The sequence below is a fragment of the Cynocephalus volans genome, chromosome 2 (genome assembly GCF_027409185.1).
Source record: "Cynocephalus volans isolate mCynVol1 chromosome 2, mCynVol1.pri, whole genome shotgun sequence".
Classification (NCBI taxonomy): domain Eukaryota; kingdom Metazoa; phylum Chordata; class Mammalia; order Dermoptera; family Cynocephalidae; genus Cynocephalus; species Cynocephalus volans.
The window spans coordinates 198,523,492-198,537,485 of NC_084461.1; the positions used below are offsets into that span (position 1 = coordinate 198,523,492).

General features: G+C 55.9%; 1 protein-coding gene across 1 annotated transcript; it reads left to right on the forward strand.

The window, feature by feature from the left end:
* Window positions 1–12,786: 12,786 nt before the first annotated feature.
* TMEM119 (transmembrane protein 119) lies at window positions 12,787–13,611 on the forward strand. Its single transcript, XM_063085370.1, has one exon. The coding sequence runs from the start codon at window positions 12,787–12,789 to the stop codon at window positions 13,609–13,611; it is 825 nt and encodes a 274-aa protein (XP_062941440.1).
* Window positions 13,612–13,994: the final 383 nt, after the last annotated feature.

Consider the following 13,994-nt stretch of genomic DNA (forward strand, 5'->3'; position numbering starts at 1 on the left):
CCCTGCACATAGTAGGCGCCAGTTAGTGCCCCTCCTGGGAGAGAGAGTCCCAGCTACAGGGCAGGCGTGGACCCGCCAAGGGGCACCGCGGAGGCCTCCATGTCCCCGCAGGCCCCACCCCTGTGGTTTGGGGAGCAAAACCCCGCCCTGCTGAGCTCTCTGTCTTTTGGCCTAAAATTAGCTCACAAATTCCTTGGCTGCCTGGCTGGTGCTTCCAACCCACAATTCAAACCAGATGTTTCCAGCTGTCGGGGCCTGTCCCCCTTGGCCAGTGCCCGCGTGTGTCCGGCTCGGGGAGGTCGCACTCAGCCCTGGAGCGGTTAACCCGCTGCACGACTCCTGAGCCCCGGCTGGGCGGAGGGGATCGAGCGGCGAGGCGAGCCCTCGGTCTGCATGCACAGGCCTCCAAAAATGGGACCTCCAAGGAGTCGAGACCACCCCTCGCTGAGGCCTGCCAGCCTGCCCACCGTCTGGGGTGAGGGTGGGGTGGCTCCTTGCTGTGCCCTTTCTATCTCATAGCCTTATGGAGCACCTGAAGTAGGCCTCGCTTCTGTTAGCTGCTGCTAACATTCTCATGAGAAGCCATTTTCACAAGAACCCAGAGAAGTGGGCGTTGTTATTGCCCCCATTTTACAGATGAAGATACTGAAGCCCAGACTGGTTGAGTAACTAAGCCCAAGGTCACCCAGCTTGGAGGCGGCAGAACCCAGATGTCCCTGACAGGCACGTGGTCTTGGCTCAGCCCAGATGGGTCTTACTTCCTTGCCTCAACTCCCACGTGGCCCTTTCTCACCTGGTGGGTGAGTCTGGGTATCCTGGAAGACTCTCTTTGTGAAGCTGTACCTGGGGCATCTCTGGGCCTAGGGACGGAAGGCTGACTTATGACAGCTGCCAGGAGGAGGTGGCTTGTCAGGAGCCCTTGGGCGCTGAGTTTCTGGGTCAGAAGCTGGTGGTCGGGTGTGGAAGGAGGCGAGGGGAGGGCTGGGACCCATAGCACCTTCATGAGTTCTTATGTGGAGCTCCTTCGCTCCCCCAAAATGGGACCCTGATCTCTCGGTTAGGTCCTCAAGAGAAAGGATATATGTGTGTGTGTCTGTGTGTGTGTGTGTCCATGTGTGTGGGGATGGCGAAGATGAGCAGGGCTTGGGGCAAGGAGAGGAAAAGTAGCTGCGAAGGGTTAGCACAGGGCCTTCGTCACTCACGGTAAAGCAAAAACCCTGGCCGACGCCCACCGAGGCCCTCCAGCCTCTGGCTCCGGTACCCTCGGACCTCACGTCCTCCCACTCTCCCCTCGCTCACTCTGTGCCAGCCATGCCCGCCTCTTTTCCACTCCTGGAAAGTGCCAGGCAGCCCCAGCCTTGGGGCCTTTGCACCCGCTCTTCTCTCTGCCTGGAAATCTCCCCTCTGCTCTGTTCCCTGACGTACTCTCTCACCTCCTTCAGGTCTTCACTCAACTGTCCCCCCTTCCTGTATAACTTTTCTTCGCACTACCTACCCCGTCTAGCACAGCTCGTGCACATTATTAAGTTGTCTTTTCAATGCAAGCTGCACAGGACAGGGATTTTCACCCATGTTGCCCTCTGCCGTAGCCCCTGTACCTGGAAAGTGTCTGGCACATAGTATGTGCTCCATAAGCATTTGTTGAGAGCGAGAAAGGAATAAAGGAAGGGAACTGGGGAAGATAGGAAGGAGGGAGGGAGGGAGGAGAAGGGGAAGGCATGGAGGGAGGGGAAGACGGGAGAGAAGGCGGGAAAGATGGGAGAGTGCTTACCTGAGTGTTTGGGTAAAGTGCCCCCGAGGTTCAGCCCTAAGCCCTTCCTGCTTCCTCCTCCCCTCCAGCCCCTCCCCTGTTCACACGCTGGCAGGGCCCCCGTTTCCACCTGAGCTGCAAAGGGTGGCCGCAAGCATCATCTCCATTCATTCTTGCAATGGGGTGGGGGAGGCTCCTGGGGAGTGACAGGCCTGAGAGCACCCGGTGGGCAGAGCAGGAGACCGAGGCCAGGTTTGTGCGTGGCAGTGAGTGTTTACATTCCTGCCTGGCCGAGATGGCTTCCATGTGGGGCTGATGAAGTGGCTCCTTCCACCGGGCCTGGGAATGTAAATGTTTACGAGGTAGTGTGCAGCTGGCCAGGCCACCATGGCCACAGGAAGCTCCAGGACCCCCAGCCCTCTGGCTGTGGGGTGCCTGCCCAAAAAGAGAAGGATGCAGGGTTCTTTGTTTTTTAAAAGAAAACATTTAACTGAGTCAGAGCCTATGTAAAGTATACAAATCTGAAGTGTACAACTTGATTTTTCCATATGTATACACCCTTTCACCATGACCCAGGTGCAGATGTCACATACTTCTAGCCCCATAAGGTTCCTGTGCCCCTTCCCAGTCAGTAGCCCCATGGGGTACTTCTTACTTCTGACCCCATAACTTGGTTTTGCCTTTGTTCTAGAATTTCGTGTAAATGGAATTGTCTGATGTGTGCTTTTTTGGGTCCTGTTCTTGTGCTCAGTGTGTCTGTGGAACTCATCCACATTAGTTTCTTTTCTTTGCTGGGTAGAGTTCCATCGTATGGACATGTCATGGTCTGAGTATTTGTTCTCCTATTGGTGCACTTTTGGGCTATTTCCAATTTTTTTGCTATTATAAATAAAGCTGTATGGATACTTGTCTTTATGTGGATGTATGTTTTCATTTGTCTTGAGTAAATCCCTAGGGGTAAGATTGCTGGGTCATATGGAAAGTGTATGGTTAACTCTATAAAAACCACCAATCTGTTTTCCAAAGTGGCTATGACATTGTTTCCTCCCACCAGTGGTGAGTGAGTGTCTGGTCATTTGCTGGATGTAGGAGGGGCGAGTAGTTCTTGAATCAGGTGGAAAATTTATAGAGAAGCACAGAATGTCAGAGCTTGGAGGAGCCTCCTCTTACCTTTCCTGGTCTAGTAAGGGAAACTGAGGCTCAGGTTACCCAGTGCATGATGGGCAGAGCCAGGAACTAATGTTGGTCTCCCGGTTTGCAAGCTCTGATTACTCCCTGGTGAGAACAGATGAGTACCCAGTCTTATTTCCGAGAGGAGGTCTTGTGCCACGCCCTTTCCTGCCCCAGGGCCTTTGCACTTGCTGCTCTCTTGGCCTAGATACTCTTTCTTCCTGCTCTTGTGTGCCTGGTTCCTCATATCCTGCAGGTGTCAGTTCAGACACCTCTCCAGAGAGGATGTCCCTGACCACAATGGCTAAAATAGCTGCCAGGCCCCTGTCCCATCCCCTTCCAAGCTACTCCCTGTCTCCTCATCTTTTTCATTTCCTTGGCAGTGCTTTGCAGTGTTAGGTTATCTTCCCTATTTGCTTGTTGACTTGTTTCTCATCTGTCTCCCCTACTAGGTGCTCCCTGAGGTAGGGACCTGATCTGTTCTGTTCCCTGCTAGCCCCCCAGTGTCCATGAAGGAGCTGGCACAGACCAGGTACCCAGTAAATATTTGTTAAAGAGACCCATGAACAAGCAAAATAATGTCAGCGTATCCCCAGTCAATCCTATCGCCTCCCTGGGCCTCAGTTTCCCCATGTATAACATGGGCAGATTGGACTAGAATCATTTGGCCAGTGGGTGGGTATTTACTGAGCATCTACTGTGTTTCAGCCATGGTGTTGGGGATACAGTGACAGAAAATTTCCCGATTCTGGCCTGAGAAGCTCACTCTCTAGAGACCCATGTAAATGAGCCATTATAACCCAGCATGCTCAGGGCTCCACGCTGGAAGCCCAGAGGGTGCTGGAGCAGAGAGGATGCTGCTAATCTCCTTCCCCAGAGGCTGGAGTTCAGGGACAGCTCCCTGGAATTGGTGGGGGCAGCCAGGCAAGGGAGCATGGAGGACAGTCTTCAGGTGGATAGAACAGCCCAAGCAAAGTGTGGCTCTGTCTCATTTGCTGCTGTCTTTCTGTGCATTGCACAGTTCCTGACACATGCAGATGCTTGGTAAATAGCTGGGGCATAAGTGATCATGTCTAATTTACAGATGGGGAAACTGAGAGCTGGGGAGGTTTCACAGCACACCTCGAGCTCTGGCCTCCCTGGATGAGGCCACTCTGCCTCCTTGGAGTGCCAGAAGGAAGCTGCTCCGTGGGTGTCCCTCTGAAGGCCAGGCCTGTGCTGTGATGGGGTAGCAGCCCAGCCCTCTCCTGCCACATGAAAGATGTGGGCTATTTTTGCCTGGAGGGCAGGCCTCAGTGGCCACAGGGGCTGTGTAATTAGAAGTGGCCCTGGGTTCATGAGGGGTTGGAGCTGGGGACTGTGGTGGACCAGGCAGCCGCCCCAGGCTCAAATGGGGAGGACCCTGGCAGACACCCGAGATAGAATGGGTTTTTCCCTTGCCCTCCCTGCCTCCTTGGCCATGGCTGCTAATTGCATGGTGGGCACAGGGTGGGGTCTCTGAATTGCTTCTGGGCTGGGTAGAGGGCCTGGGTGCTGCTCTGTGCCTCTGAAATTACAGGCTGCAAGTGAGCAACACAGCCCACTCCATGCCATGGACCTGCCCATGCCCAGTGGAGCCGTGGAGGTGAAGCCATGGGGAGCATCCAAGCGAGCCCCATGACTGGTCCCGGAGCTGGAAAACGTGGAGCGTGAGGCTCTTGGGATAGGTGAAGAGCTGCTGGAGCAAACCTCAGAGTATTAGCAGGCCAAAACCTGAAAATGCGAGTGGAGGTCAGAGTGGTCATTCACATGGTAAACAAGCACTTATTAAGTACCTACTGTGTTCCAGGCACTCTCCTAGATGCTGCATTTATGGCAGTGCATAAAACAGGCAAATTTCCTGGTCTCCACGGACCTGGCTCATTGACTCTTGGATGACAATAATCTCCAGGAGCTGCCCTGGAGGTGCTGTGTTCCCATCTGCCTCAGGGCCTTTGTACATGCTGTTGCTGTTGCTGGGACCCCTCTTGTTTCCCTGCCTTCCTAAACACCTCCTCATCCTCAAGAGTTGCTCTAGTGTCACCTTCTCATGGAGGCCCCTTTGAGGCTTGGGACCAGACTAGCCCCCGGCACATGCTCCCGAGGCCCCTGAACTTCCCCTCCTGACTCTTAGCCTAGTCTGCAGTTAGATGCTCATTTGCTTGTTTACTTGCTGGTTGCAGGTCTCCCTCTAGTCTGCAGGCTCTGCACCTCTGTTTGTTCATCACTGCCTCCCAGAACCTGACTTGGGGCTGGGTGCAAAGTGAGAGCTCAAGAAATATTTGTAGAATGAATGAAATTTAGAATGTTAGAGTGTTGGAGCCTTAGGACTGGCAGGCTCATTGTGAGCATCTCGTCCAACTCCACATTTAGCTGCAGCCCAGAGAAGGGCAGTGATTTGCCCAACTGCCCATAGCTGGTGTTTGAGCTGGGGTTGGGATTCAAGGCTCCTTTTTTCTCTGGTCAGTGACTGACATTTTTGCTGTTCTATCCTCAGATTATGGGTTGGGATGTTCAGTTTAAGGACAGCATTGTGTCTATGTGTGTGTGTGTCTATGTGTGTGTGTTGACATGGTCTGGCAGCCCTTTAACAGGACAGATGGAGGTGGTAGAGGGGTCAAGCTGTGGGAAATGGGCTCCTTGGGAGTGGAGGGGCTCACAGGCCTGGTGGTCCCATTTCCAGATGGTCTGACTTAGGGGCTGGTGCAGAAGAAAGGACTCTAACCCCCACCATGCTATTGGATCCTGGACAGGTCCTACCACCATGAACCTCAGTTTCCTCATCAAATGGGCTTCACTTATTCATTCGCCTCTCCCCAAGCATGTGAGGGGCTGCTGTGTTTGACACACAGCACTAGGCTCTACAGGGGGAGGAAAATCCAGGGCTCTGGAGGGTGGGTGATTCCAGCTCCATGGGAAGCAAGGAAAGTAATGATGATATTCAGCCTCAGTGTGGAAGACAGAATAATTTCCTCTGCCCCAAGATGTCCATGGTGTAATCCCCAGAACCTGTGAATGTGAATATGTCACTTTACATGGCAAAAGGGATTTGCACATGTGGTTAAGGATCTTAGATGGGGAGATTATCCTGGGTCATATGGGTGGGCTCAATGTCATCATGAGACAAGGGTCCTTAAAAGGGGAAAAGGGAATTGGAAGACAGAACCAGAGAGATGGCAGCATGGGAAGGAATCAGGCCGCTTCTGCTGGCTGTGAGGATGGAGGAAGAGGCTGGCAGCCACGGCACGTGGGCAGCTTCCAGAAGCATGAAAAGGTGAAGAAACAGATCTTTCCCCTGAAGACTCCAGAATGAATATGAGTCCTGCTGACACCCTGATTTTCAGCCCAGTGAGACCCATTTTGGACTCCTGACCTCAAGAGCTGTAAGATAACAAATGTGTGTTGTTTTCAGCCACTAAGTTAGTGGTATTTTGTTACAGCAGCAACTGGAACCGAATACCGCTGGGCCCGGCCAGTGCTTTTTATATTGTTGAGCACGTTCATGCCCCTGAGCGCCTCTGATTTTGCCAGCAGCCTTGTGAGCAGTGGGGACTCTTTATCCCCATTTTATAGATGTGGAGACCGAGTCTCCGTGTGCAGCAGGACATGGTATAGGCAGGGTTTGAACCCTTTTCTGTCTGCTTCTGGGCTCACTCTGCCTCTGAAGGAGGAGCACAGGTGGAGGGGAGGGGACTCAGAGTGACCCCTCATGCTGGGGCATCTGTACTGGGAGCTGGCCCTGTTCCTGATGGTTGTGCCTCAGCCCCTTGACTGCCCAGGGTCCTCAGACTGCTGGGTCATGGCTAACCTCCCTGGTGGTGGGCCCTGGGGGAGGTCTTGCTGCCCTGCCCACCTGATGTCTGGTCTAGGACAGGTCAGATAGGGATGGGACAGCTCCTGGCCATCTTGAAGTGGGTGCAGCTGCTACAACATGTCTGTGGGCAGCCACTTGCACCTGGGGGTGTATGTGCATGAATGTGTGTGTGTGCGTGTGTGTCCATTGGTGGACAGTCCGCCATTCCCTCTAGGATGCAGGATTTGGGGTGATCTCAAGAGATGGTGGGAAAGTCTCTGTTTTTATTTTCCAAACAAGTGACTGTTCCCCCTTTCTGGAGGTGAGTGGGTACTGCTGGGACCATCACAAGGAACAAGGATAATCTAGAGTACTGGTTTCTACAGGGAGGGTATGGATGGTTAATCACGCACTCCCTGTTCCAAACCTTCATTGGCTCCATACTGCCTCCTGGATGAATAACATTCTGAGACTTTAGCCCGGCTCCCGCACCTCCTCCAACCCTCCTTACCTGCTCCTCCATTTGGTCCATGCTCCAGCCTAATTTATTCACAGTGTCTTGTCCGTATGTGGCATTCTCGGCCACCATGCCTTTGCCCATGCTGGTCCTCCCACCTGGGATGCCCTTCCAGGATCTCCTCTAGTTCAGGCTCTGCTTATTCACGGGTGGGTCCTCAAGGATAATTTCCCTGGATCTTTCCCTCAGAGAATCAGTCTCTCAGTCGTAGGGGGTTCCCGGAGCCCTTGGTCCGGCCTCTGTGCTGCCACAGACCCCTTTCTGTTTTGTAAAAAAGTAATTTACATGTGTGTCCTTCTCCCTGGAAGTCTGCGAGCTCCTTGAGGGCTGGGCTGTATCTGATTCACCTCTGGAACCTGCTTGGCACAGCACCTGGGGCCTTATGGGTGTTGACTAAGCATTTGCAGAATGAGTGAATGAGTGTGTGAATGAATGAATGCAAGGTGCTGCTGGCCCACTCGATTCCTCAGGATGGCCAGAGGCTGCCACTGATGCAGTCAGGACCCTGGCTGAAGCCTTTGAATTCACCCTGCCTCACTTTCCCCCTCTGTGAATGGGTCTCAAACTCCTGCTCAAGCTACTCTATTTAGGGTATTGTGAGGTACAGATCCCAGAATATCAGAGCCAGAGGTTGCCCAGAAGGCCTCCCACCCACCCCTACAACATGGGGAAACTGAGGCCTGGAGAGGGGAAGGGCCTGACCAGGGCCAGAGAGAGGGTCCCAAAACTGGGCTCCCTGTGCAGGTTTGGACCCTCCATCAGGCCTCTCTATACACATCCTGCTCCCACTCTGCACCCCAGCCTGGAAAACCTGAGTCACAGCTGGAATCAAGGACGGGGAATTTTCCTTCTCACTTCCAGGGGCCTCTGAGCCTCCCTGAGATCACCCCTTTGGACTGTGGGGAGTGGGCAGGACCCCAGCTCGCTGCACTGGGGAAGTGCTGTGGGACAGCCCTGCCTGTCTGTCTGTCTCAGCCAGCCCTGGGGACCCGAGGTCAAGGAGGAAGTGCCGCATCTGATCTTCCCCATAGTGGGAGTGTGAGCGAGGGAGGGATTGCGTGTGGCCTGAGCACAGCCCCGCCCCTCCCCAGTCCCCACCCCAAACCCTCCTAATGAAATCAAGCTGGCCCCTGAAGCCCAGACAGGGAGGGGGGAAGGAGGAGGGACGGGAGGAGGGAGGGCGGCAGGCGCCAGCCCACAGCAGCCCCAGGCACGGTGTGGACTCTCTCCTGGGCCAGGCACCCCCCACTCTTGCTCCACCTGGCAGGAGCACCCAGGCCTGAGCGTGGAGGAACTGGTGAGTCCTGGGGTTCCCTTCTCTGTCCTGAGAGCCTGGGCTGTCTTGAAGTTTAGGGACTGGTGACTATCTGAGCACTTTGCGGGTGTCTCGAAGCATGTGTGAGCTTTGAGTGAGTGTTGGATGTTGTGTGCGTGTGTGTGATGGAATGTGTGCGCGCCTTCTGTGAGTCCCGGGTGCAGTGCTGGGACTGGCCGAGGTGTTCTGTGTGTGTAGTTGGGGCCTTGGTGTAGGGGGGTGTGTTTTTCTCTGGAAGTGAACCCCCGGGGTGTTGCTTCCAAGATCAGGGTGAGGGTGGTGTGGACGGGGTTTGTCCTGTGTGTGGACATCGACTGTGTGTCAGGGAATTGCGTGTATGCACGTGTGCGTGTCCGTGTGTGTTCTCTGTGCATCCGTGCTAGTGGGCTGTGTGAGCTCTCTTGAGTGTCTGGGTGCTGTGTCCTGCTGCTGTGACTGTGTTGTGTGTCCATACTGTTGCTGCTGCTGCTGCTGTGTGTGTGTGTGTGTGTGTGTGTGTGTGTGAGAGAGAGAGTGGGTTTTGAACCCTCAGGACCCGCTTCCCATCCAGACCTCCCCACCAAGAAGCCCAGGGCCCTGTCCTAGGCCAGCCCTGGAGAGGGGAGTGCAGTGTTTTAGCCAAGAGCCCCCTTCCCCAGCACCACTAATTGAAGCCAGGTTTCTGTGGGCTGCCCCTCCCCCTCAGGCCACCAGTGTCTGGGTGGGGGTGGGGCAGCGGCTCGGCCCCTCAGCTTCAGATCTTGGGGTACTCAGGCCTTAGGGGTGGACTTGAATTCATCTGCATGTTCATGACCACAAGTAAGGCCATTACATTTTAAAATAGCAAACCCTGATCGGGATGGTCCTGAGTGGGGAACCCTGGACAGTCACGTGGTGCCCACTGACTGATACCCGTTGTGCGCCAGGCACTGCTGTCTTGTCCTAACAATAGTCCAGAGAGGTGGCCCTTATCCCTGTCGTACAGATGTGGAAACCAAAGCTCAGAGAGGCGACATGCCTAGGATACATAGCAGGGAAGTGACCTCCTGGATATTTCAAGAGAGGCTTCTCCATTCAGGGCTCTGCTGGCCTCAGCCCCGACTTGCTCTGCGACCCTGGGCAGGCCATTCCCCATCTCTGAGCCTGAGTTTCCTCTTGGGTGAAATGAGAGGGGTTGGGCCTGACACCAGCTCCTAATGGCCTGTGAGATTCTGAGTTCCTGAATAAGTCAGGACCCAGGAGGCCAGGCCAAACTTCTCTCAGGGAGGTGGGGGCACCTGGTGAGCAGTATGATCATTTCAGAACTGTCCAGACCAGTTCTTCCATGCTGAGGCCCAGAGAGGGCAAGGGGCTTGTCCAGGGTCACACAGCAATCTTCAAGACCCGGTAGGCTGCAGGTGGGGCTGCATCCCCTGCTTTGCCTCCACCTTTCTCAGAGCCAGGAGGGGTTGTGGGGTGTGGGGGACTCTGAGAGTTGGGGTCTTGGCCTTTAAGAGCCACTGGTGGCTTGTGTGGCCTCCTTCCTTGTCCTCTGCCCTGAATCCAGTGCACAGCGAGCCCTTTCCTCTGTCGGGCTCACTGCTCCGAGTGAGTGTATATGTGTGTGTGTGTACGTATGTGTGTACATGTGTGTGTACGTGTGTGTGTATGTGTGTGTGTGTTTGGTCCTGCATTCCTCAGTGGCCAGAGCTAGGGAGATTTCACTCAATGAGATAAAAAAGGTGGTCTTTCCTGGAGGTTGGGGGGTAGGAGACCATGAGCAAGTGCACACATCAGGTGAGAATGATCATTTGTTGGCTCAGGGTGGGAAAATGTTGGCTGCTGATGACTTCCCTTTCCTCAGGGAGCAGCTACTCTGTGCCAGGAGCTTTCTGAATGTTGTCTCATGCGGTCCTAACTGCTCTGCAAGGTATGACCTGCGGTCACTCCCCACCACCCCCAATTTACAGATGGGGAAAGTGGAGCCCAGAAGGGTCAGACTGCAGAGCTAGACCAGACGGAGCCAGGTCACTCCCCAGCCTCCCTGATTCCCAGCTGACATCCTCACCATGCTGCCGCCTCAGAACTTCAGCGGGTCTTTGACCACTTGTGGTGGCAGTTTTGCCCTCTATAGTGAGAAGCTTCGGACATGGCCACTGAAGGTCTCTTCTGGGCCTGACTTGAGGTGGGAGGCAGGGAGGTGATGGGCAGGACAAAGACCCCAAAGCTCAAGGTTGACCGCAGGAACCTTTGCTAGTGAGTGGCACAGAGGGGAGGGGTTCTGATGCACCATGGAGCATCTCAGATCCTTGTTCCTGCTGATGAGTGATGCCAGCCGGGGGTGTGAGCCTGTCCTGGGCCAGACTGTGTGAGCATGTTGTGTGTATATGTGTGAGGGTGTATGTGCACTCCTGGAATCAGGCAGAGGAAGGCTCAAATCCCAGCTCTGTGACTGCCCACCTACGTGTCCTTGGGTGAGTTGTGGTCTGTCTCTGAACCTCCGTGTTCCTCATCTGTGGAATGGGGATAGTGGTGACGCCACCCCGGGCTTCTGCAGGACTGAGCACATGGAGAAGTTTCAGGGACACCCACGATGAGAGCACCAGCTCATTTAAGATGAACTCCTGAGTAGTTTGCCTTTTTTTATGTCCTGGAATTATTTTTAATTTTTTGCCATCTGGGCCTGTACCAAATTTTCATCAGTACAATTCATTTCCATTAATTGGGAGGACTCAGGTCACCTGGAACAAGCCACCAAATGGCCCAGCCTTCTTCCTTCCCGATCTCCTGAACCCTCACAGTCACTCATGAGGTGTCATCTGTTCTACTGAGCAGGACCTGAGGCCTAGACGTTGGAGATGGGACCTGCACTGCAGGTGCTGGAAACCTTGACTTACTCCTTCAGCCCAGGAACTTGCTGTGTGGCCTTGGGCCGGCCCCTTGCCTTCTCTGGGCCTCTGTCTCCCCATCTCTGAATGCTGAGATAGGGCCTCAGATGGGAGTTGCTAAGGCTTTTCTGTCTTGGAGCTTCTAGCCCCAGCCACCTTGTGGGAACTGGGCTCTCTGCTGGGCCAGGAGAGGCTCTTGGGGAGTGGCCTGGGGGGCACGGGCGAGCAGTCTCAGGGTTTGCCTGAGCACAGACCCACACGCAGACTGGCTGGGAGAGTTTGTGATTTAGAAACGGAGCTCCTTGGTAAACTTGGGCCATGAGGAATTTACTAATCAGCCGGCTGTCTGGGCCAGATGGGGTCTAGAGGTTCGGGCCAGGAGCAGCTTTCCAAGGGGGAAGGGAAGCCTGGGATACATATGGTTCCCATCTGATGGGGGTGGGGTGGGGGAGCCGCTCCAGCTTCATCTGAGGCTTGAGGGCTTCCCCCAGGGCCTTCCCAGGCCTGCTTGGAGCCCTGAGGTGAGGGGCAGCCAAGCTGGGGATGCTCTCAGCACCACCATGGTATCCAGGCCCCCTGCCCAGCTCAGAGAACCTGAGACTTCAAAACCTAGAATCTTCTGGAGAAGGAGGCAGAGCTGGAGTGGGGGAGGTTTGAGAAAGCCTCTGACTGAGCTGTGGGATGTGACAGGAGCCTCTGTGGCTGCCCAGTGCCTGGGGATGAGGCCCTGAGGGGAACGGGACCACAGAGGGGCTGGGGGCTGCTGACGAGAGTTCCCTGGGTGGGGGTAACACTCGGCTCCTCAGTCACTCAGTTTCTCATTGACTCAGCCCTACTGTCATTTCACCCTTCATGCCTGGATCCAAATTCCAGCACTTCCTTGCCAAGTCACTGAACCCCTCTGAGCCTCAGTTTCCTCACTCGGAAAATGGGGAAAATAATATAATAGTACAGCCCCCTGTGGAGAGTTGTCAGGATTCAGTGAGAAATTTCATATAAGAGACTTTAAACAGTAGCTGGCGCATATAAGCAGTGAAAGTGTGAGTTAATATTAATAATAGCCAAGTCAGTCAAGATACATTTATTGAGCCCTTACTGTCTACCAGATATGGTGCAGAACCCAGAGGATGCGGAGAGAAATAAGATTCCCTGCCTTCCAGGACCTCGGGAGGAAGTGAGGGCAGGTGTGCAGCCCAGTATGAACACACAGGGTCCATTGTATGGCTGGGGGCTCAGGTGCTAGGACGGGAAGTGACTTGCTGGAATATGCACTGTGTTCCCTGCACCTCCCTGGGGTCTGGTGAGCCCTCTTTCTGAGACCCTGGAGTCCCACCTGACTTCTCTCCTCCCTCGTGTCCTACAGGTCCTGGGGACAACATGGTCTCCGCGGTGGCCTCTGGTGTCCTCACTGCTCTGCTGCTGCTCCTGGGGCCCGTGCCCGTGGTGGCCCACTCCGTGCCCGTGCAGGCCGCCTTCCTGGAGGATGCAGCGGGTAGCGGGGAGGCCGAGGGCTCATCGGCCACGTCCCCGAGCCTCCCACCGCCCCGGACCACCCTGAGCCCCACATCAGGGGGGCCACAGCCCACGCTGCGGGCGGGCCCCTCGCCCCCCAGCAACTTTCTGGACGGGATCGTGGACTTCTTCCGCCAGTACGTGATGCTCATCGCGGTGGTGGGCTCCCTGGCCTTCCTGCTGATGTTCATCGTCTGCGCCGCCCTCGTCACCCGCCAGAAGCACAAGGCCTCGGCCTACTACCCGTCCTCCTTCCCCAAGAAGAAGTACGTGGACCAGACCGACCGGGCCGGCGGCCCCCGCGCCTTCAGCGAGGTCCCTGACCGGGCTCCCGACGGCCGGTGCGACGAGGCCCTGGACTCCTCCCAGCAGCTCCAGGCCGACATCCTGGCTGCCACCCAGAACCTCAGGTCTCCCGCCAGGGCCGGCCCGGGCAGCGGGGATGGAGCCAGGATGGCGGAGGGGAGGGTGGAGGGAGAAGCCAAGGGCAGCCAGGACGGGGGCCCGGCCCCGGGGCGCGGGGTCCCCGCGGAGCGGCCGGAGGAGCCGCGGCCAGGGGCGGCCGAGGGGGCGGCCAGCGAGGGCCGAGGGGAGCCGGGAGGGTGTCTCCCCTTAGCGGGGGAAGCCCAGGGACCCGCGGGTTCCCCCGAAAGCCCCTGTGCCTGTGGCAGCGTCTCCCCCAGCGTGTAACAGTCCTCCAGGCCTGCCGGCCCTGACTGTCGGACCCCAGTGGTCACCTCCCTGGACGTGAAAAGGCCTCCAGTCCTGACCGCTTCCTGACACCCCCTTCCTCGGCTACCCCTCGGTGACAATCGCAGTGTGTCCTGATTCCACAGTGGGCAGAGAGGCTGGTCTTCCGTCCGCCCCAGGAATCTCACCGAGCTCCAGCCACACGTGCCTCTGCAGCCCCCCGGGGGGCGACACCCCAGAGCTCGGCTCCTCTGGGGAGGTGGAGGAAGGGGTGTGTCCCCGGCAGAGCCACGATAGAACGGCCCGTGCAACAAGCGACATCAACTGAGACACTTACGTCGCAGGTCGCCTGTGAGAGAGCAAACATTGCTGCTTTTCCATCG